Source organism: Ixodes scapularis, unplaced genomic scaffold (genome assembly GCF_016920785.2).
Source record: "Ixodes scapularis isolate PalLabHiFi unplaced genomic scaffold, ASM1692078v2 PGA_scaffold12__126_contigs__length_90152505, whole genome shotgun sequence".
NCBI lineage: Eukaryota > Metazoa > Arthropoda > Arachnida > Ixodida > Ixodidae > Ixodes > Ixodes scapularis.
The window spans coordinates 16,767,969-16,791,287 of NW_024609838.1; the positions used below are offsets into that span (position 1 = coordinate 16,767,969).

The 23,319-nt window shown below is 49.6% G+C and overlaps 2 protein-coding genes across 5 annotated transcripts; one reads left to right on the forward strand and one right to left on the reverse strand.

The window, feature by feature from the left end:
- Positions 1 to 56: 56 nt before the first annotated feature.
- Positions 57 to 7,591, forward strand: LOC115323221. 3 transcript variants are annotated; one of them, XM_029983590.4, is made up of 5 exons: positions 57 to 440; positions 5,429 to 5,456; positions 5,538 to 5,650; positions 5,717 to 5,734; positions 7,491 to 7,591. In XM_029983590.4, the coding sequence occupies exons 1-5, from the start codon at positions 365 to 367 to the stop codon at positions 7,508 to 7,510; spliced, it is 255 nt and encodes an 84-aa protein (XP_029839450.1). In that variant the 5' UTR covers positions 57 to 364; the 3' UTR covers positions 7,511 to 7,591. The 3 variants fall into 3 exon arrangements, with proteins under 3 accessions (XP_029839450.1, XP_029839451.1, XP_029839449.2); XM_029983591.4 differs by lacking the exon at positions 5,717 to 5,734; XM_029983589.4 differs by lacking the exon at positions 7,491 to 7,591 and having other exon boundaries at positions 5,717 to 5,931.
- Positions 7,592 to 7,644: 53 nt separating this feature from the next.
- On the reverse strand, positions 7,645 to 23,314 carry LOC8038943 (zinc finger and BTB domain-containing protein 17). Of its 2 annotated transcripts, none has more exons than XM_002413006.5 (12): positions 22,255 to 23,314; positions 20,279 to 20,535; positions 19,369 to 19,458; positions 19,113 to 19,291; positions 17,165 to 17,354; positions 12,860 to 13,040; positions 12,119 to 12,328; positions 11,203 to 11,310; positions 10,972 to 11,037; positions 9,460 to 9,687; positions 8,916 to 9,034; positions 7,645 to 7,828 (listed from the first exon to the last, which is right to left on the reverse strand). In XM_002413006.5, the coding sequence occupies exons 1-12, from the start codon at positions 23,138 to 23,140 to the stop codon at positions 7,706 to 7,708; spliced, it is 2,637 nt and encodes an 878-aa protein (XP_002413051.4). In that variant the 5' UTR covers positions 23,141 to 23,314; the 3' UTR covers positions 7,645 to 7,705. The 2 variants fall into 2 exon arrangements, with proteins under 2 accessions (XP_002413051.4, XP_029839448.3); XM_029983588.4 differs by having other exon boundaries at positions 20,279 to 20,538; positions 22,255 to 23,215.
- Between the last annotated feature and the right edge of the window lie 5 nt (positions 23,315 to 23,319).

Below are 23,319 nucleotides of genomic sequence, written 5' to 3' on the forward strand. Positions count from 1 at the left end.
AATATGGCTTCTATGCTTCTTATATGATTTCACGGATTTCACTGCGCGACGGCCATTGTGCGTCTTATCTGCGGTTCTTTTGAAAGAAATCATCGTTTTCGTTATTAAATAGCACTCAAAAGAACGCGATTCAAAGCTTAACAAACAAAAATTCACGCGTCCGTTAAAAAGAAGGAGAAGAAGAAGAAGAAAGGTATTGCGCGTGGGATTGTCAAGCCTTTAGCAGCGATATCGCGGTACCTGGAACGCCTGGGACTGTCCTGTACCGAGCGGGAGCTGTACAACTACTACGACCCTACGACGGTCTTCTAAAAGCAAGAATCGCAAAAAGTTCCATCGACCTCCAGCCACTCTCAGCAGCGTAATGAACAAGGCGGCTGGAATCGAGCAAGCCTTCGAGATGCGCCAGCGACCTCCACAAGAAGGCGTGCCCGACATCGGTAAGCCCTAGTAGATCCCAATAAACCCACTTCCGTCCTCCAAAAGAAAATGAGAAAACAAAACGCGATTACTGGCACATCTGCGTGGTATGCGTTCTAAGAATTCTTTGGCGTCTTTGAGGGTACGATCTCTATGCTTTGAGGCAACAGTCTCGTGTTGCCCAGGGGTGAAAGCTACTGCACAACCCAGCTGGCCGATGAGAACATTGAATTTATTACTAATTCTTCAGTAGTAATAAATTCTCAAATTCCATCAGAGCAAACAGAATAAAAAAAGAAAGTCAGTCATTTAGGACGGATGCAACTAAAATGAACCGGTGGGCTAGTATTGCAACTACTACAGCGTAAAACAAAAATAACATCAATAAATGGTTCCTACAAAATGTCCATCTAAAAAAAAAAAAAAAAAGAAAGCTGTTTACAATTAATTTTCTGTAACGCCGGATTAGAGCGCAGCTCTTGAGGAGGAGGATGGAAGCGTACTGAGGGATTGGGGAGGAGGAGCGACTGTGACGCCCAAAGCGGTTAACTTTAGAACTACACGGATGGGGACAACCACGGAACAGCAAATACAATGATTCAGCGCTCGGCCGACATAACCGAACGCGGTGTCAGCGTTCAGCTGTAGTTCATGTTCTCCAGTGAGGGGAAGGAGGGGCTCTTTTGTTTCCACTCTGGCCTGCATGAACAATGCAGCATGCACGGTCCCAGCTCCGTACCGCACAAAAGCCAAAGTGGGTCAAGCTCGCATTCTCAGAGGATAGATCGGCTCTCGATTGTTAGTATTTTTTACTAGGGATGTCGCGAACCACCCTAGGTTCGATTTCGAAAGGTTTCGATATTTGCGAAGCGAACTGAGGTTCGATTTCGAAAAATTTCGATATTTTCGTATTGACCGAGGTTCGATTTCGAAAAATTCGCAACTTTTGACCACAGCGGAGTTTCGAATTCGAAAATTTCGAAGCTTTCACGGTTTCCAAAGTTTCGAGTTCGATTATTTCGAATATTTTTTACTTCAGGTTCGATAAATTCGAAGATCTCGAAATTCTTTGTTAAAAAAAAATCGAAAACTTCGAACGCTTCGAATTTTTATAGACATGAAGTTCGAACAATTCGAAGATTTCGAATTTCTTTTTGCATAAAGTTCGAAAAGTTCGAAGGTTTCGATTTTCTTTTAACGCTAAATAAAATAAAAAAAAAAAAAAAAAACTTTGAAGATTTTGAATTTCTTTCTAATCCAAGTTTTCAAAGTTCGAAGTCCGGTTTTCATGTTCCGCCACAGTTTCAGTTTCAAATAACGTTTTCACGCCTCACTGGTTTTCACGAAATCAAGTTTCGAAAAGTTAGGGTGTGATATTCAGATTGCGCGAAGTTGGTCAGGCAATTACATGAGACGACGAGTGTCCCGGACGTGCTAGAATATTTGCCAGTGAAGAATTGTGACCGCCAGCCCCGGGGGGGGGGGGGGGGGGGGGGGGGGGGGGTCTTAAGTTAACCTGCATCACGCAGTAGTGATTGCGCGAACACACTGTTTTACGAGACTCATCCAGTTCAAAACGGCCACGGGCGAGCAGGAGGTTGAGGCTCAGAAAAACCGTGAAGCGACCTGGCAAACTACCTCGCCACCCCTTGCACGCTGGTAGTAATCCGATCCGGTGAAGTTTATAATTGTCCTGGAGGTTTATTTTCTGGGACGGAGGAATCGCCTCGCAAAAAGCACAAAAACCGACACAACTCGAGGTCGCGGAGCGTTCTACCATACAAGTGGCGTCGGAAGAGGAAAAACGGGGGGAAAGAGGGGGGTAGCGGGGGGGGGGGGGGGGGGGGGGGGGGGGGGGGCTTCAGTTTCCTTTTCCTTCTTGCAGGTATTTCGAACCGTTAAAGAAAACAGTACGGGGAAAGAGGGCGTGGTCGAGCTTATTTTAATCTGAAATTATTTATGCATGTGTATAGCTACTGTCGCTCTTCACTGCATAAAAGATTGCGTAGATGGTCATTGTTAGAAACTCGTTGTCAGAAGACACTGCTCGTCGCATGCTTAGTGGTTCGGAAGTTCAAAGCTGTCTTTCCGACCTAAACACCTGTGCCGATAGTAAAAAAAAAAAAAAAAAAAAAAAAAAAAAAAAATGCGGGAATAAAAAGCAGGAGAAAAAAAAACTATCAAGAATTCGTCGGAAGTGTTCTATTCTTGCATATTCAGAGGTTCAGAACTTCGAAACAAGTTTCTTTTACCAAAATGTGCACAGGCTAAAAGAAACACGTCCCAGGAACGTGAAGCGAAAAAAAAAAAAAGTTTTCTTTTAATGACGTGCTGAACTTGAACACTATTAGAAATCTTCTCACATGAGTTAATTTATTCCTTAACGTGAAAAAAAAAAAAACAATAAATATATTATTTCGTATTCTGCAGATAGCAATGATATGTACTGTCTGTGGTGTTAATTTAAATGCGATACCTCAAACAACTTAGACGAAAATAAATATCAAGTTTAGGTTATAATTGCATGCAGATACATGTTTGGACATTTCTTCGAAACTCACGTTGAATAACAATAATCACATCTTAAGACGGCACTTACCTAGGCTATACATAGATCATTCTTCAAAAAAGTATAACATATCTACCATATATAGCTCCGGCTGCAGCGTGCTTCAAATCTGGCACAAACGATAATCGTCAAAAACCCGTCGACCTTCCTCGCCCCTTCGGGGATTTATTTCTTTAAACCTAAGCATGCCAGAACATTGAAATAAACGACATTGTCTTTCGTAAGGAACGCAGCACCGCGGGTAAAAGTTCGAGAAAAAAAAATTACGAATGTACCCCACTACTTGAAATCAAATGAAACCGTCCGCCGGTCTTTCGAAGTTCGACGAACGTCGAACTTTTACCCTAAAAGTTCGAAGTTCGTCGAACTTCTGACTTTTCAGAATCCGAAAGTTCGAAACTTTTCGAATTCTCTTGATAAATAAGTTCGAAATTCATCGAATTTTTTGGTCAGTCCAGTTCGAAAGTATCGAACCTTGCAGCGCAATAAGTTCGAAAGTTCGAAAAATATCGAATTTTTTAGCGTAATAAGTTCGACGGTTCGAAAAGCTTCGAACTTCTTAGCTTAACAAGTTCGAAAGTTCGACCTCCGTCGAATTTTACGATATAGACAATTCGAAAAATCGAAATCTTTCGAACCTTTCGAACCGCTTGATTCGATCATCGAAACTTCGATTCGAAAAAAGTTCGCGGCATCCCTATTTTTTACCCTAAACTGTGCCCCGTGCTCTATTGTAGAAGATGGCATAGACATGCCCATAAGGCCTGTTGGCATGTGCGCAGGCCTTGTGTTGAGTAAACACCGAGGGTGGGGACAACAAAGGGGTCAGAGCGCCCCCTATAGTTCGATCTCCTGCCCAATAGGCAACTCCTTGAGGTCACGTGACCTCAGGGGGCGGGGTTCACGTGACTTCGCAGTTACGGCGACGCCGACGCCGCTCAAGCTAAAAACAAACAACTAAAAACTGCGCTCTAAAAAAAAAAAAAAGTGTGCATTATTGAACGCTCACTCTCCTCCTGAAGGTAGCGCTAGCGGAGAGTCTGGCCTGTAGGCATGGCGACAAAGGCGCTGGAGAGGAGAAGTGAAGGAAAATGGGGTGGGGAGGGTGCCGAAAAACTGAAAGGGGAAGGAGGGAGCAAAGAGGAAACGACCGCCATTTTGACGCAACACGCTTTCGGTGCAGAGCGCTGTTGAGGCTATGCGTCGTCTGCTACGGGCCTACTTCTTTTTCACCTGAATAAAGGTTAGCTTCATTCTTAGCTTTTTAACCCACCAAGGAATAAAACTAGAGTATTCCATTTTCTTGCCAGAGCCAGCACAATAAAAAGAAAGAAGCGAAATTTGGATGTCGATCCCATGCATTGCACCGGGCGAATGAATGAAAATGGCGGTCCTCCCCACACCGCTGGGAGCAGCTGGGAGTTCACACATACAGGTGCTCATGCCTCTCTCTCTGTGCAGCGGGCTGATTGGCTCACTGGAGCGGGGAGGGGGGGGGGGGGGGGGGTAGGGTAGGGTAGGGGCAGGACGTTACAGCAACGAAATCATAAACTGGCCAAACCCCCCCAATATACGGCTCTGGAACGAACCAGAGTGATTTTCTGAAAATTTCAACATGAAAAAGGGAACGGTTCATAGACGCTGCGCGGTCTTACCCGTTTTCGGTTTCTGGCGCCATAGAGCTCCATGCCTTCGAAAGCTCCTTCTGCCCTCTTTTTCTTATTGAAATTTTCTGGAACTCACTCTTAGCTTTGAATAAAATATTGGTTTGTGCTGAAACTTTTGCGTCTGGTTCGGACCTCTAGCGCTACCTTTGGTGGAGAATGATCGTTCACAGATACATAGTTTATTTTTGCGATGAAAAAAGAAAACCTGTCTTTTTGGGGACACCCTGTACCGTCTTTTTTCACCGCTTGCCAATGTTCCTAGATTACCTCAGTTGTGGAACTCCCATGGAAGGGGGTATCCCCCCCTCACTCACTTCAGCCCGCCTCCCATCGTTCGAAGCGCCATCTGAATTTTCGTTTAGGAACTGTGCGTTCCATAGAGTATGGTGGAATGCCATCTAGACGGCTGCGCTTTGAAACATACATATCCCAGAGAATACACTGCTGTTACCAAAGCAGCCATCCGGCGAGTCGAACGACGGGAGGAGAGACATGGCGAGCGAGGGGGGTACTGCTAGAGCATGCAGCGTCTATGAACCGTTCCGTAACTGCCAATCTAATAACGTTGCCACTTGCTTCAATACCAGATGATATCAACTGTTATGACCAGGGATACTCAATGCAGGTTACTGATAAATCAGCTCCAAATGCAATAAATACTTTGTACACTTTCTGGTGTCACTGCACCTACCTGTTTTCACTAAGAATGAATCATTGCAAAAAGCAGAGAAAGCAAAACATTCTTTTTTTTCCTCACATGTTGGCTATACAGCAATCCTGAAATACCCAAGCCGATATTCGTAAGTATTGCACTGGGTACCAAACGCTACCACCATGTGGTTTCACCGTCAAGACGGCACTCGCGGTCTTTGCCACTGCAGAAACGAAGTGCCCATCATCCCAGATTCAGTGGTCTATTTTGGCAGCGGGGCTGCGGTGATCATGGTCTTTGCAGGCCTCTGCATCATGGCCTACATGCTCATCTTCAGCGAAGGTAGCGTTGCTCGTGACAACCGAAAACACTCTTATACACCTGTAATTTTTCCTTTTGTTCCCTCAGGAACTAGAGACACAGAAGGTAAGATGCAATACAAATCCGCAGGCACAGCCACATGCAAGGTAGCAGCTGTTGAGGTGCCATGTCAGCAAGGAAGAGCTTGGTGTCTATACTCGGTGACAGGCTAAGAATGCAGTTAGCTCTACTGCCTCGGTGGATCCGAGGCAGAGCGCCAGCCTACAAATCCCCAGGTGGTGGGTTCGAATCCCGAATGAGGTGTCCGCAATCTGACGGAGACTTATTGCAGAGAAGGCCGAGATTTCGGTTGCACCTCAACATCCCCAGGGTCCGTTTGCTCGAAGCTGGTTAACTTTAATTGTGGCAGAAAGTTAACCGCATTTCTCTATGAGGGGGAATTTTAGGTCACGTGACCAGCAGAGTAGGGACGGCGGGGAAATATGGCGGTGTCCCTCTGAGCGAGCGTCACTCGCTTTGGATCCCATACGTCGTACTCGCTGCACTATCGGATGCATTTGTCATCAATGAATGGTGCAGGAAACTGTCACTTTCCCGTAGCTCACTTAATTGCAAAACATGAGTAATAATCTCGCCGTATCTTTAAAATTGCCTTTTAATTCTGGCCATTCCTAAGCCTAAAGGGACATGGCAATTGTCGACATGTCAACGTCTTCGGAACCCCTAGTGGATTGTCTTGATCGACCTGGCATTGATGGCATGCAGAAGCAGACTGCGTACCAATTTCCACTGGAAAGTACACGATTTTCAATTTTATGAAGGTTTTATGTATTGTTCTTGCATGCTGGCAAATTATGCTGTCAGTATGCCTCCCACCTTTCACTGCTCACTTCATCCTTTCTACCACTGAACTTCTTAGTCTTCTTTCACACTAGGAAGGAAATTTGACCGAGCCTGTTCACTTCATACAGCAACCATTAAATAATTTGCCAAACACTGGTCGATTGGGTTTTACATGATTATTTGCACCCTGAGCAACAATGTCTTTTTTTTAAAGCTCAATTGTACACCACACTGCATTGCGAAAATCCGAAAGCGTGCATGCTTGGGTCCCTGTTTTAAAAGAAAGCAACTAATATTTGCTAGAATCTTTAGGCGACACGAGCTAACACCCCACAATAAAGCAGAGCTATCGCACATCTAGGCCTTGTCAAACTTGGCTAGGTACTTATACCTATTTAGTGGGGAAATGCAGTTAACTTTTTACTGCTGTTTAAGACCAGCTTAGAGTAGAGGCCCTGGCAGTGAAATTTTCAATGCAGCAACTTCACCTCCGGCAGGAGCCTGCTGCCTTCTGTCGCGTTTTGGCTATGAGTGCGCTGGAGTGCTACTGATGGTAGAAAGATTTCGCTAGAGGTGGAGAATGTACTTCATTCCCCATCCCTCGACGACTATAAACAGTTCTTGTACAGCTTTTGCGGGGAACATATGAATTGCCATTGTGCGTTTTTTTTTGTTACTCAGAGTTTTAGCACAGACTTGCCAGGATACCGTAATTGCGTGCCTGAACCGAACAGGGAATGTTCTGCAAGCAAACCTTGGTTCCAACAACTATTCTATTTTCTGCTCTCTGGACGGTACAAGACAACGGATGGCTATGTTCCCTTTGCAGCATATCCCCAGCCTGGTTTGTAGGGCAATGCTAAAACCCCAAAACTAGTACTGCATAACTAGTACTCCTCCATAACCCTTCCTTTACGTTCACGTTATCGGCCAGGATTCCCTTCCCAATGACAAAGTTTCGGCCACCTAACCACAACCCATCAACCTTCATCTCTGTTGCACGCACACACCTTTGCAGATTTCTTTGGCATGATCTGAGGGGTATTCTACGAGCAAGACTCAAGGCAACCTCTACGACGGTTTCTCCCAGACCAACGATTAAACTGCTACTTCAGTAATCGAACGCACGTCTCTACCAGTGTGACTTGTTGAGCACCAAGACATGAAAGAGCTTTTGTTGGGCAGACGTTTTTTGTTTTATGATGTCGTATCTACAAGTGCAGTGGCGAGCGGTCAGTCCAAATCCTGTAGGTGGATGGTGGCTCCGAGCTCGGAGGTGGCAGTGTGTTCGGCCAACAACGTGGCAACGGGTACGGACAGCTCTGAGTAGATGTCGGTCCCCGACGGACAGTCGTCCTGCGACAATAAAACAAATGCGCAATTGCTAAGAAAGACTGCACCAATAGGAAAAACAGCGAATTATAAGGACCTTGCACGAGGTCCCCGGCACGAAGTGCAGGAACCTTATGGCTCGCCACAGCAACTGACGAGGTGGGGATGGCAGGGACGAGCTTCAGTTATCCCGCCTTTCAGAGCAAGCCTACCTTCGACGACGCTCCGACATCTCGTTCACCTCGAACGCTCAAATGCAGCCAAAACACTGCGGAAGGCCAGGCGTTTGAAAGACGCACCCCGCTGTCCTCATTCTGTCAGTGATTGTAGCTGCTGGATATGCACACCATCACTAAGCAGCAAAGAGTGTATACTGTCGAAAAGACACTACTGTAGAGAACTTGTTAGCACAAGGTTCGATGCACATAAAGGCCGACCACCAGACTTGAGATTCTGCAAGGCAGAAGATCCTCCTAGCCATAGGGGAGGAGGAAACTGGCAACAATGGACAGGGTAGAAGGGGGAGGGGGAATCTGAGGAAAAAAGGAAAGCACGAACTGGTCGCCGGTCTTTAAGGAACTAGGCAGCATGAATCCATGCTAAATAATAGAAAGACTAATTGAGTGAGACCCAAGTATTCGCATCTGACGAAGATACATTGCTTCGAAGTGGCAATAGAAAAAGATGAGAACATATCTGTGCATGTCAGGTTGCAAGGTTGTTCAAGCAGGTCTGAAGATCTTTCTTTCTCTCCTCTCCTTACCCCCCTCTCTCTCCCCCCTCTCCCCCTTCCACGAAGTGCCTCTGATGGGGGTAACTACATTCTACAACTACATTCTACAAACATTACAGAACACGGTTCAATGTAGAACAGGCTGAAACGTGACATTCAGAGGATACTCTAGGTAGGGTGCCTATATTAGAATTACTTGCCTATTAACCGAGAAAGGCAAGGTGTCCTTTGCCCACTGGAGACATTTGTCTGTCTAATCTCATGACTTTGCCAACTTCAAGGAGCAGCGCAACGATGCGCCTATTGTTTTGGTAGCGCAGTTCTGTGAAACGAGGTGATCTGGGAGTATCCAATGACTCCAATTAGGACATTCCTCACCTGAATAAGAGGCACCTGGACCAATTCTATACTCGAAATCGGCTCCCCAACTGCCGACGAGGTAAGTACTACATCCGCGCACGGTAGAGCAACTCCATTTGACAGCTCCAGCTTCTTTCCTGCAAATAGAAAGAGAAGCAATGTTTTGAACATACTACAAAGAGGCACAGTCATCTGGCTGGGATACAAATGCTTGCACCGTACAGGGTCGAGCAAAACTTTCTAGGCGTACGACAGTCCTCTTAAATTTTGGGCGATTCATTTCTCTGACTTGTATGCCGTGTTGCTCGAAAAGACATTCTTGCGGCCAAATCACATGGCTCCACTGCGCCATGGAGCAAGTATTTCAATTTTGGTTATCATTCAGCATTTAAAACAGCTGCCTTTCCGGGTTACGAAGTGCGACGCTCAGACACTTCGGATCTCAACGTAGAACAAATCCCTGGACTCAGGCGCAAACTGCGCCTCGTCACTTGCCAGCCCGGTACCGCAAGCCGCCGCGACCGCCGTAAACTAACAACCAAACGGTCACGCCGCCACGCACCTTGGTGCAACGCCTCGAGGGTGGCCTTGGCAGCCCTCTTTTTCCTGGCCAGCTGGAGGTGGTTGCTGCAGAAATCCGTCCGAGCCGACCCGCTGTGGTTCTCCTGAAGCACCCTCGAAGGCGTGAGCGTGTCCAAGTCGCTGACGCGCGTCTTGGCGCAGGAGTCCGTCAGACGGTCCTCTCCGTTGCACTCCTCGTCTTCGTCGTCTTCCGACGCCCTCGCCCCTTCTGGAAAAGGCCACGACACACGGTGCTTCGCGTGAGACGTGCAACGGCTACTACGGGTGTTCCTGCATGTTGTACAGAGGCACGAGCAAGACGAGAACGGCAGGAGGGTACTTCGGCTGCCCCACCCCCGGCCCGAGCTTCCTACTTTCTATGGCGTTTCGCAAGCGTTGCGTGCGCTTGTGCGTCCAAGGCGTGACAAGAGGCAAGGAGCACAGGCTGGAAGCCGGGCATCCGACAGACATACCGTGCTGTTCTCATTTTCTCAGTGACTATGGCAGCACACAGTGAGCTCATTAGATTTACCTGCACCAGCCTGCACCAGTGCAGAAAAGTGCACGTAGAGCCTCAGTTTTAAGTCCAAGTCGAGGTAATGGGAAGAATCGATCTGCGTCGAAAGCGCAAGTGACTAGTGAATAAAATATGGTGGTACGCACCGAGTGCAGGTAAATCGAATAAAGCAGTTGTTGCAAGAGCACAACCAAGGTAGGTTGATTGCATGACAGCTGGCTGGCATGCTACTGCCGTGCCACACAAAATGGGCTACCTGCCAATGGACCCCTTCAGAAGTCGGTCTGCAACCCCTCTCCAGAGCCGAACCAGACGATCTAATGGCAATATTACGGGGCTTCTCGACGCCAGGGAAAGCAAATGTCTTCGATGGCGTAGAAGAGAAAGCGGGGAATGGACCTTTTTCTAGTAAGCTTCTGCACATGCGCACACTCTCTCCCCAGGCTCCACCTTACCCCTGTCGCCATTTTCCCGGGGCACCGTCCAGATGGCGCTACTTATTTGAAAAAGGTCCATTGATCCACACAAATTGATCAATGTACGTTGACTTTGATTCGCAGAGTCGAGGGTGAGCGATTTTGTCAACCCTGATCTCCAGTCAGTGCCATTAGAGTGGCAATTTTGGAGCTTTGGAGGCTGCCACTAGATGGCCCGGCTCATGAAAAGGGTTCATTCCGTAATAACAGCCGATCACAAACACTAACCAACCGAATGTCCTGCACCTCTAAAACCTGCTTTTCGAGGGGGTCGAGAAAAGAGGCCTTTAAATGCAGCGAACGCTCTGGCACCGCAACCTGCGAGGGTCGGACGAGCGACCTCGACACTTGCGTCTAGGTCGCCTCCGCAAGGTGCACAAGAACAGAATTCGAAGACCCCTTCAGATGCCACAAAAGGAGACACCATAACTGCCACTACCAACAGCCAAATTGACAAAACAGAAGAGTCCATCAAAGCACCGTCCCTCTATCGCAGAGATCTAGTGGAGACACCACTCACCAGGAAAGTCGTGAAGGCCATGCAGGTCCGTCGAGCCTTGCGCCGGTGCCTCAGTCGACGCTCCACCTGCAGCCACATTGCAGCTTCTTACAGCTACCCAATAAGACCGAGCACTATATCCCTTCGTTCACCCCTAAGTTGACGGGGCTGCCGCTGTTACTTGCTCGTTAAGCCAATCAAGCGTCTGCCTGTAAACTTGGCAACAGACGGAACATAGTTTGTCCCACTCACCAGCCAAAGGGATCGCAGCCATCAGCTCTTGCTCGGCTTCTTCCAAGGGAGTCACTTCCGTACCCTCATCTGGCACAGAGTCGAAATCGGTCACGTCGCTGCCGTCCGCTGCACAACGAAAAATTAAAGTGAGTAAAAAGCTATGAAAACCTATACAACTCTGCTATTCTAACGTGTACTAACTGGTAAAATAACGGTCGGCTGCCCTTCACCTGTAGTTCACAGACGACCCCCCCCCCCCCCCCCCCCCCCAGATGGCGCTCGTTACTCAAAAAAATCTAGAGAGCCTATGTTCGAGAGGGAGCCACTCAAACCACGGAAAGCGTTTGCAACTTAATTCTGGATGCCGCCTCCGACGACGAATCCCAAGTGTGCATGCACTGCACTGTCGCGTGGCAAAAAGGAAAGCGGGCAGACGGGCAGAGACTCTCATAGACAATCCACGCTTCCTCGCAGCTCGTATCGCAGACACGGCCCGTAAACTGCGCGGCCCCGATCGAACAGTTGCAAACGCTCCGTGGTGTTTTACTGCGTCCTAAAGAGTGGGTCCATGATTTCTGCCTCGTGACGGCGTCAAAGTGTCACGTCGTCTCCGGCCGCGATCTTGGCAATGTCGCAGCAGTGGTTGTGGACGTGGCAGACGCCCGCTCTGTTGCAAGTCGCTCTCCAGCTTGACAGTCCACGGAAGCGTCAAAGGAAGCTTAGAACGCCTCTACGACATGAACGCTCGCATTCTCTTTTTTTTTTTTTCCTTTTCGGAATTTCTACGTTCAACTGCCAGGATTGCGACGTCCAACACTCCGGCTTTTGCGGCGTCATTTGTTTCCACTTCAGCACCACTTTAAGTGCATGGGAGAAACGGGACACCAAGCACACCGGTCCAGACTCCCTAGTGACTGTAAATGAGCCGACTCACCCAGAAGCACCGAGTGGCACTTGAGGATGTGCTGCCGCAGGGAGCCCTTGGCGGTGAAGCGCTTGGAGCAGGCGCCCATGGGGCACGGGTACACCAGCCTTTCCCGGGGCTTGCCGGCGGAGCTCCTGCGCCTCGAGGAACAGGCTCCCGCAGCGTGCTTCTTCAGGTGCACGTACAGGCTCGACTTGGCCGCAAACTTGGAGCTGCAGCCTAGAAGACAAGCAGCGACGAAGCTAGGCTCGAAAAACGTTCGCCTTCAAAACGTAATAACTGTGACGCCTCGTAGACCGGAAATCGCAGACGGAAAGGACTGCTTGCGAGCACAAATGGTAGAATGAGAACGTCGCAGCATCTTCGGAAGGAGAGGCCCAGCCATTCCCACCGTGTCGGCAACCAAATAGATGCACGCCGAATCGCAATGTCACCTGTATCAGTGTCTTCTACGACGAGAGAATTTTGGAGGATGACTTAGCTAGATCCATTGGCCCTCGCGGAGAGTCAAGCTAACACCGTCAGTTCACGCCAACATAAAATGGCCAAAGTCGCCAACAAAATGTGAACGGCAGAGATGCCTTTCAGTACGAGTGTCCTATTTTCAACAACAATTCAACGTCCCGTGCACATGCTGGAGGCCAGAAGTTTGAAAGACATGCAGTGCCTTTTTCTTCCTGCCAGTGCGTACAGTACCTCCTTTTTGTACCAAAGGAGAAGAAAACTAAATTTGAAAAATGCGCTGCTTACCAGGGTGTGGGCACTCGAAGGGCCGGCAGCCGGAGTGGACCACCATGTGTCCCTTGAGGTGCTCGGGGCGCATGAAGGCCTTTCGGCAGTCTGGCTCCGGGCACACGTAGCGCCGGTCGCCCGTGTGCTTGCGCGTGTGCCGCGTCAGCTTGCTCGCCGAAGCAAACGTCCACGCGCAGCCCTGTGCACAAAACGTCCCACGACCCAACGGGTGACTTCGGGCTTTGCACCGCAATGCGTCTTCCGCGAGTGTTCGAGGTCCAAATTTGGTTGAGGACACAACAGACACGGAAAGATGAAACTGACGTTGGTTGAGGTACACGGTTAATGTTTTGATATCGATCATTCCTACGCCCAAGCAAAAATGCGAGCGCTTAATCAACCACTGGCGGAGGACTTCGACCATGCAACGCTTTGTCCGCGACGAGTCACGTCTGCCATCGGTCGAGGGAACATAACTGCTAACTGATCACACGCTTTTGGGTATACGCTCGGACGCGAGGATGACAAAGGAAACCGCAAAACCCTCAAAATTTGCAAAGGCCACGAATTTCAACTTTCGCGAGCTTCGAGGACATTCAAACACTCGTAATATTTAGAGAGGACGACTTTGGCCTTCGGAACTTGCAAAGTTTAATGGTTGCAAATGTTATCTTTGTGCCGAATTCGCAAAAAATTGGAGCCATAAAAATAAGAACACCCAATAAAAGAGCAAAGTAGAAGTACACAAAACGATACAATTAAAGAGTTTGGTAGAATGTAGTAGTGTCCTGCGCCTCTAAAACCGACCCTCCGAGCAAGTGGGAGAGGGCGCCTTTAAATACACCGCATGTTCTGGAATCCAAGGCCCCGCAAGGCCGGGACAAGAGGGGCCACCGGGACACTCACATCCAGGTCACCCGCCCGAGGTGCCGCAACCACCGAAGCAACAAGCGCGAGGGCAAAGCGGATTCCCTTACGCACCCGAGAACAAGACTGCAGGAACCGTACACGCTGGCGACGCAACGTTTTGGCAGAAGGCCGGGCAAACGGCGAAAGCGAGCAAACATGCGGTTCGCTCCGCGGTTCCGGCTGGCACATGGGGTCCGTAGCATTTGTAGTCTGCCAAGCTACGCCAAAACTATGGCGCTTGAACACACCTTCCGCCGGTCTGTTTGGCGTCCCGTCTCACCCATGTGCCGAAAGTGGCCCCAAAGTGGCAACGAATGACAAACGCGAGCCAAAGTGTCATGCCGTTGCAACACCACCGGGGTCGTGGTCGGCAACCAGACGACGCTCTAGCGATGCCGTCAGGCGGAAATCGAGGAATTGCCTTTTGCGATGCGGCAAACACATCGGTCGCAGAGGTCTTTCAGGCGTCGTACCGAAACAAAGTACAGTTTGCGCAAGCCACTGCATGATTTGAAGGGCCCAGCCAAGATTTTTTTTTTTTTTTTTCTTTTAACAGCTTGGGTGGAAAAGAAATGTCAAATATAAATTTACAAAAAAAATAAAAAAATTTAAGTCATATTTATGGTGCGAAATGAATTCGTAGATGGCGCCCGCGGGAGCACGCAATAAAAAGGATACTAGCGTCACATGACTAGCCACTAGTCACATGGCGCTTGCACTCTTTCGGGAGCTTTCTAAGGGCTCTAAAAGTTACTTATTAATCTTCGTTTTAAGTTCAACAAAAAGAAGAACGAAGGTTACTAAGTAGCTTTAAGAGGCCATACATAGGAAACTCCCAAAAGAGTGCAAGCACCACAGCATAGAGACCTGCGCGCAGGTCAGAAATTGACAGCGGCAGCGCGCCGGAGTGTTCCCTTCCGGCGGCAGCACGAAGAAAAGTCGCTAAAAAATAACAATAATGAGAATCTTCTGAATTTTTTTTTAGAGCGCAGCTCTTAGGCGCCCGTTTCCGGCTTGAGTGGCATCGCCGTCGGCGTAACCAAGGTCACCCCAAGGTCACGTGACCCCTCTCAAGGTCACGTGACCCCTCCTAAGGTCACGTGGCTTCCCTTCCCGAAGTCACGTGACCCCCCCCCCCCCCCCCCCTTCCCGAGGTGACGTGACCCCCTCCCCCCGAGGTCAGGTGGCCCCCCCCGGAGCATATTAAAGAATGAGGGGAGGAGGAGGAGAAGGAGGAGGAGGTGTCTACCCTCCCCTCAGTACCCTTCCCTCCTCCTCCTCAAGAGCTGCGCTCCAATTCAGCGTTACAGGGAGTTGTAAACAGCTTTCACTTTTTTTTTTTATGATAGGGATTTGTGCAGGTTTATCTATTTTTTTTTTAACGTGAAAGCATTAACTGTCTCATGGAGCGGGAAGATGTTATCAGCTTTGAAGCTGCGCCAAATGGCAGCTAAATTCCCGTCTCCCAATGGGGTTTAGTGAAGCCGCAATTTGAGGCCTCCCAGCTTTGAAGCCGCGCCAAAAGGCAGGTAAATTCCCCTCTCCCAATGTAGCAGAGTGAAGCCGCAATCTGAAGCCTCCCAGCTTTGAAGCCATGCAAGACGGCAGCCTAATTAATCTCTCCACAAGGAGCTAAAGGAAGATGAAATCTGATAGATTTCGGCTTCACTTCTCATTAGCTGGCGTGCGTCATAGTTTCAAGGAACGAGGCTCCCATTGGCCGGTGCTTGTCAGTTTCAAGGAGAGCCACCCCATGGCACTACATGCACGCGCCAGAGCGCGCCGGGAAATTGAAGCGTTTGGCTGGCAAGGCCTCGCAGAACTCGCTTGGGCATACTCCGGTGCGGCCACTTCACGAGAGCGCACGCAAGAACGACGTTCATGCTTTCACATTCACAACTCATAAGAAGTGCATAGGCGTACCCCGAGCATTTTTTATTTGGAACTATATTTCAACTTACTTTCTGCGTATAAAGAAAAATAAAAATGCGTTCAATCAATGGTGCTCTACACTCAGCTTGGGGGTTCTGGAAACGTCAGCGGAGGCGCTGAAAGCGTCCAGCGTTTGCGCCAGTGCACAGGCCTACCACGTGACTAGTGGCCGTGACTGCTAGTAGTCACTTTTCTGCGGGCTTTCGCGGGTGCCAACTACAAATTCGTTTCCCGCCAAAAATATAGACCATTCCATTTAGCGCTCTCTGGGCGGCGCCCTCTCCATACATCCGGGAAATTCAGCGGGGTAAAACAAGAGAGAGGGCACGCGCCCGACTCCTCTAGCAGACGACAAAACGGGAGGTTGCCATTCTCCATTTTTGGGCTGTATCGGCGGGCTGTAAGGAACATTGAATTCTCGCTCGTGGCTGCCGTTGTGAAGTGGTTCGCGTTCTTAGAATAGTTATGGCTACTCCAAAATCAGCCTAGAGCTCTCTGTTGTTCTACTTCGGTAAATGATCAGCTGACATATCTTTTTTCCGTCACTTAAATAGCAGTTGAGTCAGCCGGCAGTACTACCCTCAACTACTGCGTGTATTGCGGCAGGAGAGCACGTTTTTATTTATTATTTCAGACATCCACTCATGGTCGCTAAAGGCCTACACCAGTACGAACTTTGTATAGTAAAAAAGGTACAGCCACCGGATTCACTTTTCGCCGGAGAGACCGGCCAGTCTGACACAGTTTTTCCTATATATTTTTTTTTTTTATTTGCACACAGATAACAGCGCAATTGGACCCTGTTAGTCTTTTTTATCTAACATAGTAATACACGATAACTGGTATAACAAAATCTGCGCATCTGCGCTTGAAATTTCCAAAATGACGCGATTTTAAACAGAGTTTGTACGCCAGCTGGATGCTAGGTACTGCCCACTCAAAGGAGCAGACGACATTCGGGCGAGAGGGGGAGGGAATTTTTTTCTCTGATAACATTAGGGTCATAGCAGAGAGGGTAAACCCTCTCTGCTATGACCCTAATGGAACGGTCTATAGCACTAAAAAGTTTTTTTTTTTCGTTGTAAATTTATTTGATGACATCCTTTTTGTATATAAGCTGTTTAACCCCATAACCGCTTTAGATGGGAAATTTCTCACTCTCAACTGCTTAATAGTTGTCTTAAAAATTACATTTGTTGCCCTCAAATAAAGGTGTTCGCCACAAACAAAAAGGTAACAAATTTTTAAATATTCAGGTCTGCCATTTGTTGCCAGGGCCGCAAACTAAGCAATGAGCGAGTCTGGTTTGTCGAAAACGGTTGAGTGCGTGAGCCAGGGAAAGCAGACGAGCTCTATTCGTCCTGAACGGTTTGGGGACGGCTCCATGTTGACGAGCTAGACTCGTCCGAAACAGTCAAGGGTTTCAAAATTTTTGTTGTACTTTGCATATGTATTTTATAATGAAAATGATGGACCACCCACCTCGAAGGGGCATATGTAGGGCCGCTCCCCCGTGTGCTGGCGGACGTGTAGCCTCAGCTTGCAGACGCGGTTGTAGAGGCGCCCACACCCTTCGAAGGGACACCGGAACTCCAGCCGCATGTGCACCCGCAGGTGGGACGCCAGGGTGTTGGCCGAGTAGTACGCCTTGCCGCATAGAGCCTCGGGACACCTGGCGAGGGGCCCGCAAACAACCCGCCGTTTGTTTCTGAATGCCTCCAAGAGAGAGCCCAAAGACAAAACACAAAACCTAGCGCTGTTTGCGGGGCTGGTGCTGTTTTATACTTATTGCTTGTCGTTGTCAAAGCTACTGATGATCGAAAGCTAGCGCCAAATCGAGACACAAGCTCGTAACTCTGCCTTTGGCGGCGGCGTCCGCGAAGTATGAAACGATGTTGCTACATGCCAGTCTTCTGCACAGACAAATTTTCTACTAAATGGTGCAAGCTGGCCTTCGTCTAACTTTGGACGCTATTACACCATCTCCGTAGCAAATTCGTGGACGAGCTAGAAAGAAGCAAATCCCCTGTGCTGACATTACTTGTTTGGAGAGCAATACGTTTTCATAAAAGTCTGAGACTCTTAACACTACCTTTTACTCCCCCTACCCCTACATTTTTTGAAGTATTGATCACAGTTGTAGGGCCACCTTTGGGTACCCCCTTGAAGCAAAGGGGAAAAAGAGGTCCGCATTACTTTAGCAGGACATAACCAGCGGCCGGGCGAGATTTGAGTGACCCGGCCACTTTCTCAAGCCTGCACGCTGTTCTGCTACGCAATTCTGACAAAATATGGCGCCCGACGACAGCAGTCTATAGTTGTTTTTAGTTCAAGAACCCTAGCAAAAAAAAGTCCAGCTCCTCGCGGACCATTACTTATGTAGAGAATTAAGATATATGTAGGTACATTTTAGATTAGACAGATGTTATCTTATCAACATGTACACACTTCAAACACCATAAGCATCACTTTTTACTCGACAACCAAGTCTTGTAAGAACTACTTCGTGTGGTGTATGAACGATGCGTAAAACTTACTTTTTCTTGAGGTGAAAACGAGTATGGACACCATTCAAACCCACAGAACATTGGAAACATACAAAACTGCAAAAGCTACATAGAAAGATGATAGCAAGCAAAGTGCTGTCAGAGCTAGCCACCACTGCCGAGTGCACGACTGAGAAGGAACGATTCTTCGTACTTCTAGAAGAGTCCAGTTTACGCCTACCTCAAGTGTGAAAGATATGGCGGCCAACATGACCTTGCCGAGTCAGTCTCGCCCTAGTTCATCTCAAACATTCTAGGTCCAATATTCGAGATAGTGAGTGTAGTGGATCAGAGCCAAGCCTGGCACTGCCAACTCACTCTCTATCGCAGTTGTCAAGCTCATGCTGCAACGCTCATGCTGCAACGTTCACTGCTGCTCTTTCAGCGCTCACTTTTTCATTTGTTTCTGGCACAAGTTCGCCGATCAAACATTTTTTTATTACTTTTTTTTTTTCAGTTTACGCTTGTTGAGACTTTTTTTTATCCGCAACAATATTATGTAGTAGTCATAATTTCCTAGTATTGCCCTTGAATGCTAATCGTTGTAACATACAAAGGGCAGTCATATCAATTGGGGATCGAAGAGCAAGCAAGCAGGATCTAACAGCAAAGCTGCAAATGCATGCACAAGATTCAACCTTTTCTCACCAAACTTCCCCCTTTACAGCATTCAGTCTTTATCATAGAAAGAATAAACTATAAAATGGCGGGTGGCACAATGCTATTCACAACGAAGAAGGTGCAACCTCAAAGATTAATTTCTGTGCAAACCCGCGATAGAAACTCTGCGTCGAGGGAATCTAACGCGCGCGCAAAACAACCTCTAACCTCCCCCGAAGCGGACATCTGGCCGTTTTGAAATTCGACAAAGGCGACGGGCTCACTTGTAGGGAGCGTCGATGTCGTCGTGCTCCCTCAGGTGTAGCTCCATCTTGCGGCGGGTGACGAACACAAGGCCACACTCCGGCGCCGGGCACGGGAAGGTGGGCCGCTTGTGCAGTTTCATGTGTGACTTGAGGTTGTACACCGTCGTGAATGAGCGCCCGCAGCCCTCCACGTCGCACTGCAGACGCCGCAGAAACCAACGCGTCAACCCTGCGGCGCCCGTCGCGGCCTCTTTCGGGGTCGTCTGCAACTCACCGTGTAGTCCTTCTTGCCGGCGTGAGTCTCCTGGTGTCGTTTCAGCTTGTACTCAGTGGCAAAGGCCCAGTCGCAGTCCTCCTCGGGGCACTGCAACGTTTGGGCACAGTGAATGAGGTGTGGAACGCCCATTTGACGTGCCCCGTTTACGCACATTGGCTCACGCACCTAGCCTGAGCACCAGCATTGCACGCATCAAGGAAGACCAGTTTCAGTCTAATGAAGTCGCCCATCCCATTCGTTCGCTCGGTGCATCCACTCGGCTGCAGACTGTCGACATTCCTACGAGTCACGGGAGGCACTGCGCCAGCCCTCGTCTGTTTCTAGCGGGACCTCTTAGGTTACATGACTCCCTCCTTTGGCGGTAAAGTGCAGTCGCTAGAGTAAGTGCTTCTCCTCCTGCCGCGACGTGCGTTCCCGGCGATGCCGACACGTCAAACACTCGGGAGTTTGGCCACGCGTCCCATCGGAATCCGCGTTGTAGTTGCCTCCGGCGATTTCCCCGTACAACGTAAGCACCACCGCGTAGGGCCTCCCAAGAGAATTCTCGCAAACAGGACACCGCTACTGCATGGCAGGGGACACAAGCGATTAAGGGCCAGTTTGCAGATCCATTCCAGCACCGAGAAAGCACCAAGTCACTGAAATTACAGTGTAAAAAGGAAAAGGCAGAGTCTCAAGCAGCAAGTGCCGACATGGCACAGATTTAGAACCAGGGCAGCGCTGTGTCTATAGTGCTGCATTCGCACTGTCTGCCCACACCACGAGTGGGCATCGCGCGTGCGCAGTAAATGGATTTGCACGAAACAGTTTGCACATGCGCAGTGCCGACAGCAGCGGCGCAACATCGCAGAGTCAAGTTAGTGTACATGGGAATGGGCCTCTACCGTCCGGCAACGATGGGTCACACCTTGAAAGGGCGGCAGGCGGTGTGGCTCATGAGGTGAACCCGCAGCTTGCGTCCCCGGTTGAACACCCTGCCGCAGCCGTCCAGGTCGCACTGGAACGCATCAGGGACGGCAGACGGCAACTGGTCGGAGAGGAGGTCCCCAGACGAAAGGTGTATCGTCACAACCTCCGTGTGGGGCTCGTCTGCTGCTTCGTCTCCGTCCTCCTCCACCTCCTCCTGGTGGCCAGACTCCGACAGCTCCGTGGTGACAAACTCCGCTGCTGGCAAGTGGAAACGATTTTAAAACCTGAAACTCTCAGTTCCGACGCACAACAAGCTTTACCACCTGCGCAAGGCCCATCCTCGGAATTCCTAGACATTACTATAGACCAACACGCCGCTCTGACGTCATGGCTCTGCGGTGGCGCTGTTGTCGCCACGGCGCCTGCGCAGAAGCTTCACCTCACGCGAACCTGGTTTCTGCGCTTGCGCAGTGCCCACACCTGGTGTGGGCAAAAGCGGGCTTGTTTGTAAACAGCGTGTCGTCTATAGCCACCGACATGATTAGGAACAGCAGGGAAGTCTTCCAGTTAGTTTTTATGCCTCCAGCTCAAGCTTGCAAGCTTCGATAACACATCAGCATCTGACGAGCCTCGAGCGCACAACCAAAGCACGGCAAAGGCAACAAGCGCAAGCTTAAGGCCAAGCATTTGAAAGAGGCGCCCTGCTCTTCTCATTTCGCGAGTCTGTAGCTTACATTTTGCACATTGCATTTCCACGGCATGAAATCGGTGTTGCATAAGGTAGGCCGCCAGCAGTCCAGGGCAACGTTACTAGATCAAAGTCAGTTGACAAGCTTCCTGAAACGCTTGGAGCCTTTTCGTGGCGCATGCGCTCGCTACATTATCAGCCCGCCCAATGGACAGAAGCGGAGGAACTGGTAGAACGTTGGATGCACACTATTTGCAGTGGAAAGGGAGTGTATCCTGGCTGTTACGGTAAACAAAATTTACGCAACAGTCGGCGCAAAAAGAGCGCAGTTTTTAAACGGTTCTCCCTCGTTACCCGTGGAGGGGTTGACACTGGTGGCACCAGGAACACTACCCACCCATACCTGGGGCCCTATGCTGTGCTTTTTAGACTCCCATGGCAACTAGAGAGAAGGAAGTGACGTCAACAACTCAGCTCACACAGATTGGATGTTGATTGGTGAAAGTTGCTGATGACGAATTTCTGCAGAAAACAAACAAAGCTCACTTTTTCTTTGTTTTTCTTTTATCTGGGGAAATTCGTCATCAGCGATCCTCACCAATCAAAATCTTATCTCCTTATGCTGTGTTGTTGACGTCACTTCCTTCTCCCCAGTCGCACTGGGAGTCCAAAAAGCGCAACATAGGGCCCCTGCTTGCGTGCATGCAATGAAGAACCGATTTCGAACGCCGCTCTTCCGTGAGGCTTGTCAACTTAGAGACCTACGAATGTTGGTCCACGCTGCTATCGCAGTGGCTCTGATGGCGTCACCATAGCGTTTGAATGATGTGCACTTCGCTTGCGATGGAGTGCTTCACAACAGCTTATTCAATGGACCTTTTCCAAATACCGACGCCACCAGGCGGTGACTGCACGAACTAAAAACCGAGGAAGTGACCTACCTGCGCTGCCAATCGATATGCGAGCTACGCTACCAATTGTTTCGCTCTCTGAGCAGCGTCGCGTGCCCAACGCGACTGTAAAGTGGGAAATCCGTAGCGTCCACCCAAACGTCGTGTTTTTCTTTCCGTCCACTTTCCTTTTTTGTGTAACACAATTATATATATATGCTGCAATTACGTGTTCTACTCGTCGATCTACAGCCTCATTCCGAATTTCCTCGATTTTTCGTGCCGACTTCCACCGCTTGGCATCGGGCGCTCGCGCGTGCGTAGAACGCTTCTCGGAAAAGGTCCATTTACACGAAGGATCCCTCCCCGACGTTCTCATCCCAGCAGACAACTTACCATAATCGCCGACCGTCTGCTCCGAGGTGTCCGGCTGGCCATCGGGCAGGATGGACTCAACTTGGGCGCACTGGAGCAGCGACTTCGCGTCCACGTGCAACGTCTGCTGCTCTCCAGACGCCGTGTTGATCACCAACTGGATCGTGGCGTTCTCGTCCGGAGTTTCGGGCTCCGCGGAGGTGTCGTTCGAAGTCGTCGACACTGCCGCACCCGTCTCTCTGTCGACCCCGTGACAAGGGGCAGGGCTGAAGTCGAGACCTCGTGCCGACAGCGACTCGAGCTCCTGATCGGTCATCAACGCGTCGCTCGATGAGTTGATCAACGTCTCCGGGTCCAGAACAGCCATGTCTCCCTTCCCGCCCAGAATACTGACCCCCTCCTTCGTAACGTCGACGTCGAGGAGGTCTTTTACAGAGAAGAGGTTGAGTTTATCCGACGGCGTGGTCTCCCCGAAGAGGTCGTCCTCGCTTCCAGTTTTCAGCTCAAACACGAGGCCCAAACTGGCCAGGGTGTCTTCTCTCGTCTTCAGCCATTCGTCCACCTTTTTGACGTCGAGTTCAGCCGACTCCGATAGACACAGCGGGTCGCCCGCCGCGTATGCGCCGGACTCGGCGAGGTACTCGCCGTCGGCGATGATGCGCTCGCACGCGATGTCGCCCACGGCGACTCCTTCGAGGTTCTCGCCATCTTGGAACGGGTCGTGGTCTACGAGACGGTCGTTGCGAAGGGACGCCGTCAGGTAGTCCGACGCTTTGGAGCAGAGCGACGAGGAAATGGGAAGATGGTCGCTTCGCTCGGCGCGAGTCCTACTCACGCCATTCCTCGGACCATTTCCTTGCTGAGAAAATGAGGTCCCCGTCGATAGAAGAGCACAGGGGTCCTCCATTTTACGAACACGCTTTCGGGAGTTTTGCTCATTGGCCCGTGCACAGCCACGTGACCCGTTCTCCGGAAGCGTAAAACCACAACTTCCGCTTCGTCAAGCGCGCTCGTTTCGCGCTTCTGCGTGAAGCGCGGATGGCGCGGACGTTGCGGACGTCATTAAGATTGTACATGGGGGAGAAG

What these genes read in the sequence shown, in the direction of transcription:
- LOC115323221 (XM_029983589.4), top strand. Translation starts at nt 365, where the DNA reads ATGAACAAGGCGGCTGGAATCGAGCAAGCCTTCGAGATGCGCCAGCGA. An exon ending in AGAAGGCGTGCCCGACATCG is followed by an intron (nt 441 to 5,428) that starts GTAAGCCCTAGT and finishes TTGGCTATACAG; the next exon opens with CAATCCTGAAATACCCAAGC. An exon ending in AAATACCCAAGCCGATATTC is followed by an intron (nt 5,457 to 5,537) that starts GTAAGTATTGCA and finishes TTGCCACTGCAG; the next exon opens with AAACGAAGTGCCCATCATCC.
- LOC8038943 (XM_029983588.4), bottom strand. Translation starts at nt 23,140, where the DNA reads ATGGAGGACCCCTGTGCTCTTCTATCGACGGGGACCTCATTTTCTCAG. An exon ending in CCGGCAAGAAGGACTACACG is followed by an intron (nt 19,292 to 19,368) that starts GTGAGTTGCAGA and finishes CGGCGTCTGCAG; the next exon opens with TGCGACGTGGAGGGCTGCGG. An exon ending in CCTACATATGCCCCTTCGAG is followed by an intron (nt 13,041 to 17,164) that starts GTGGGTGGTCCA and finishes TTTTGTGCACAG; the next exon opens with GGCTGCGCGTGGACGTTTGC.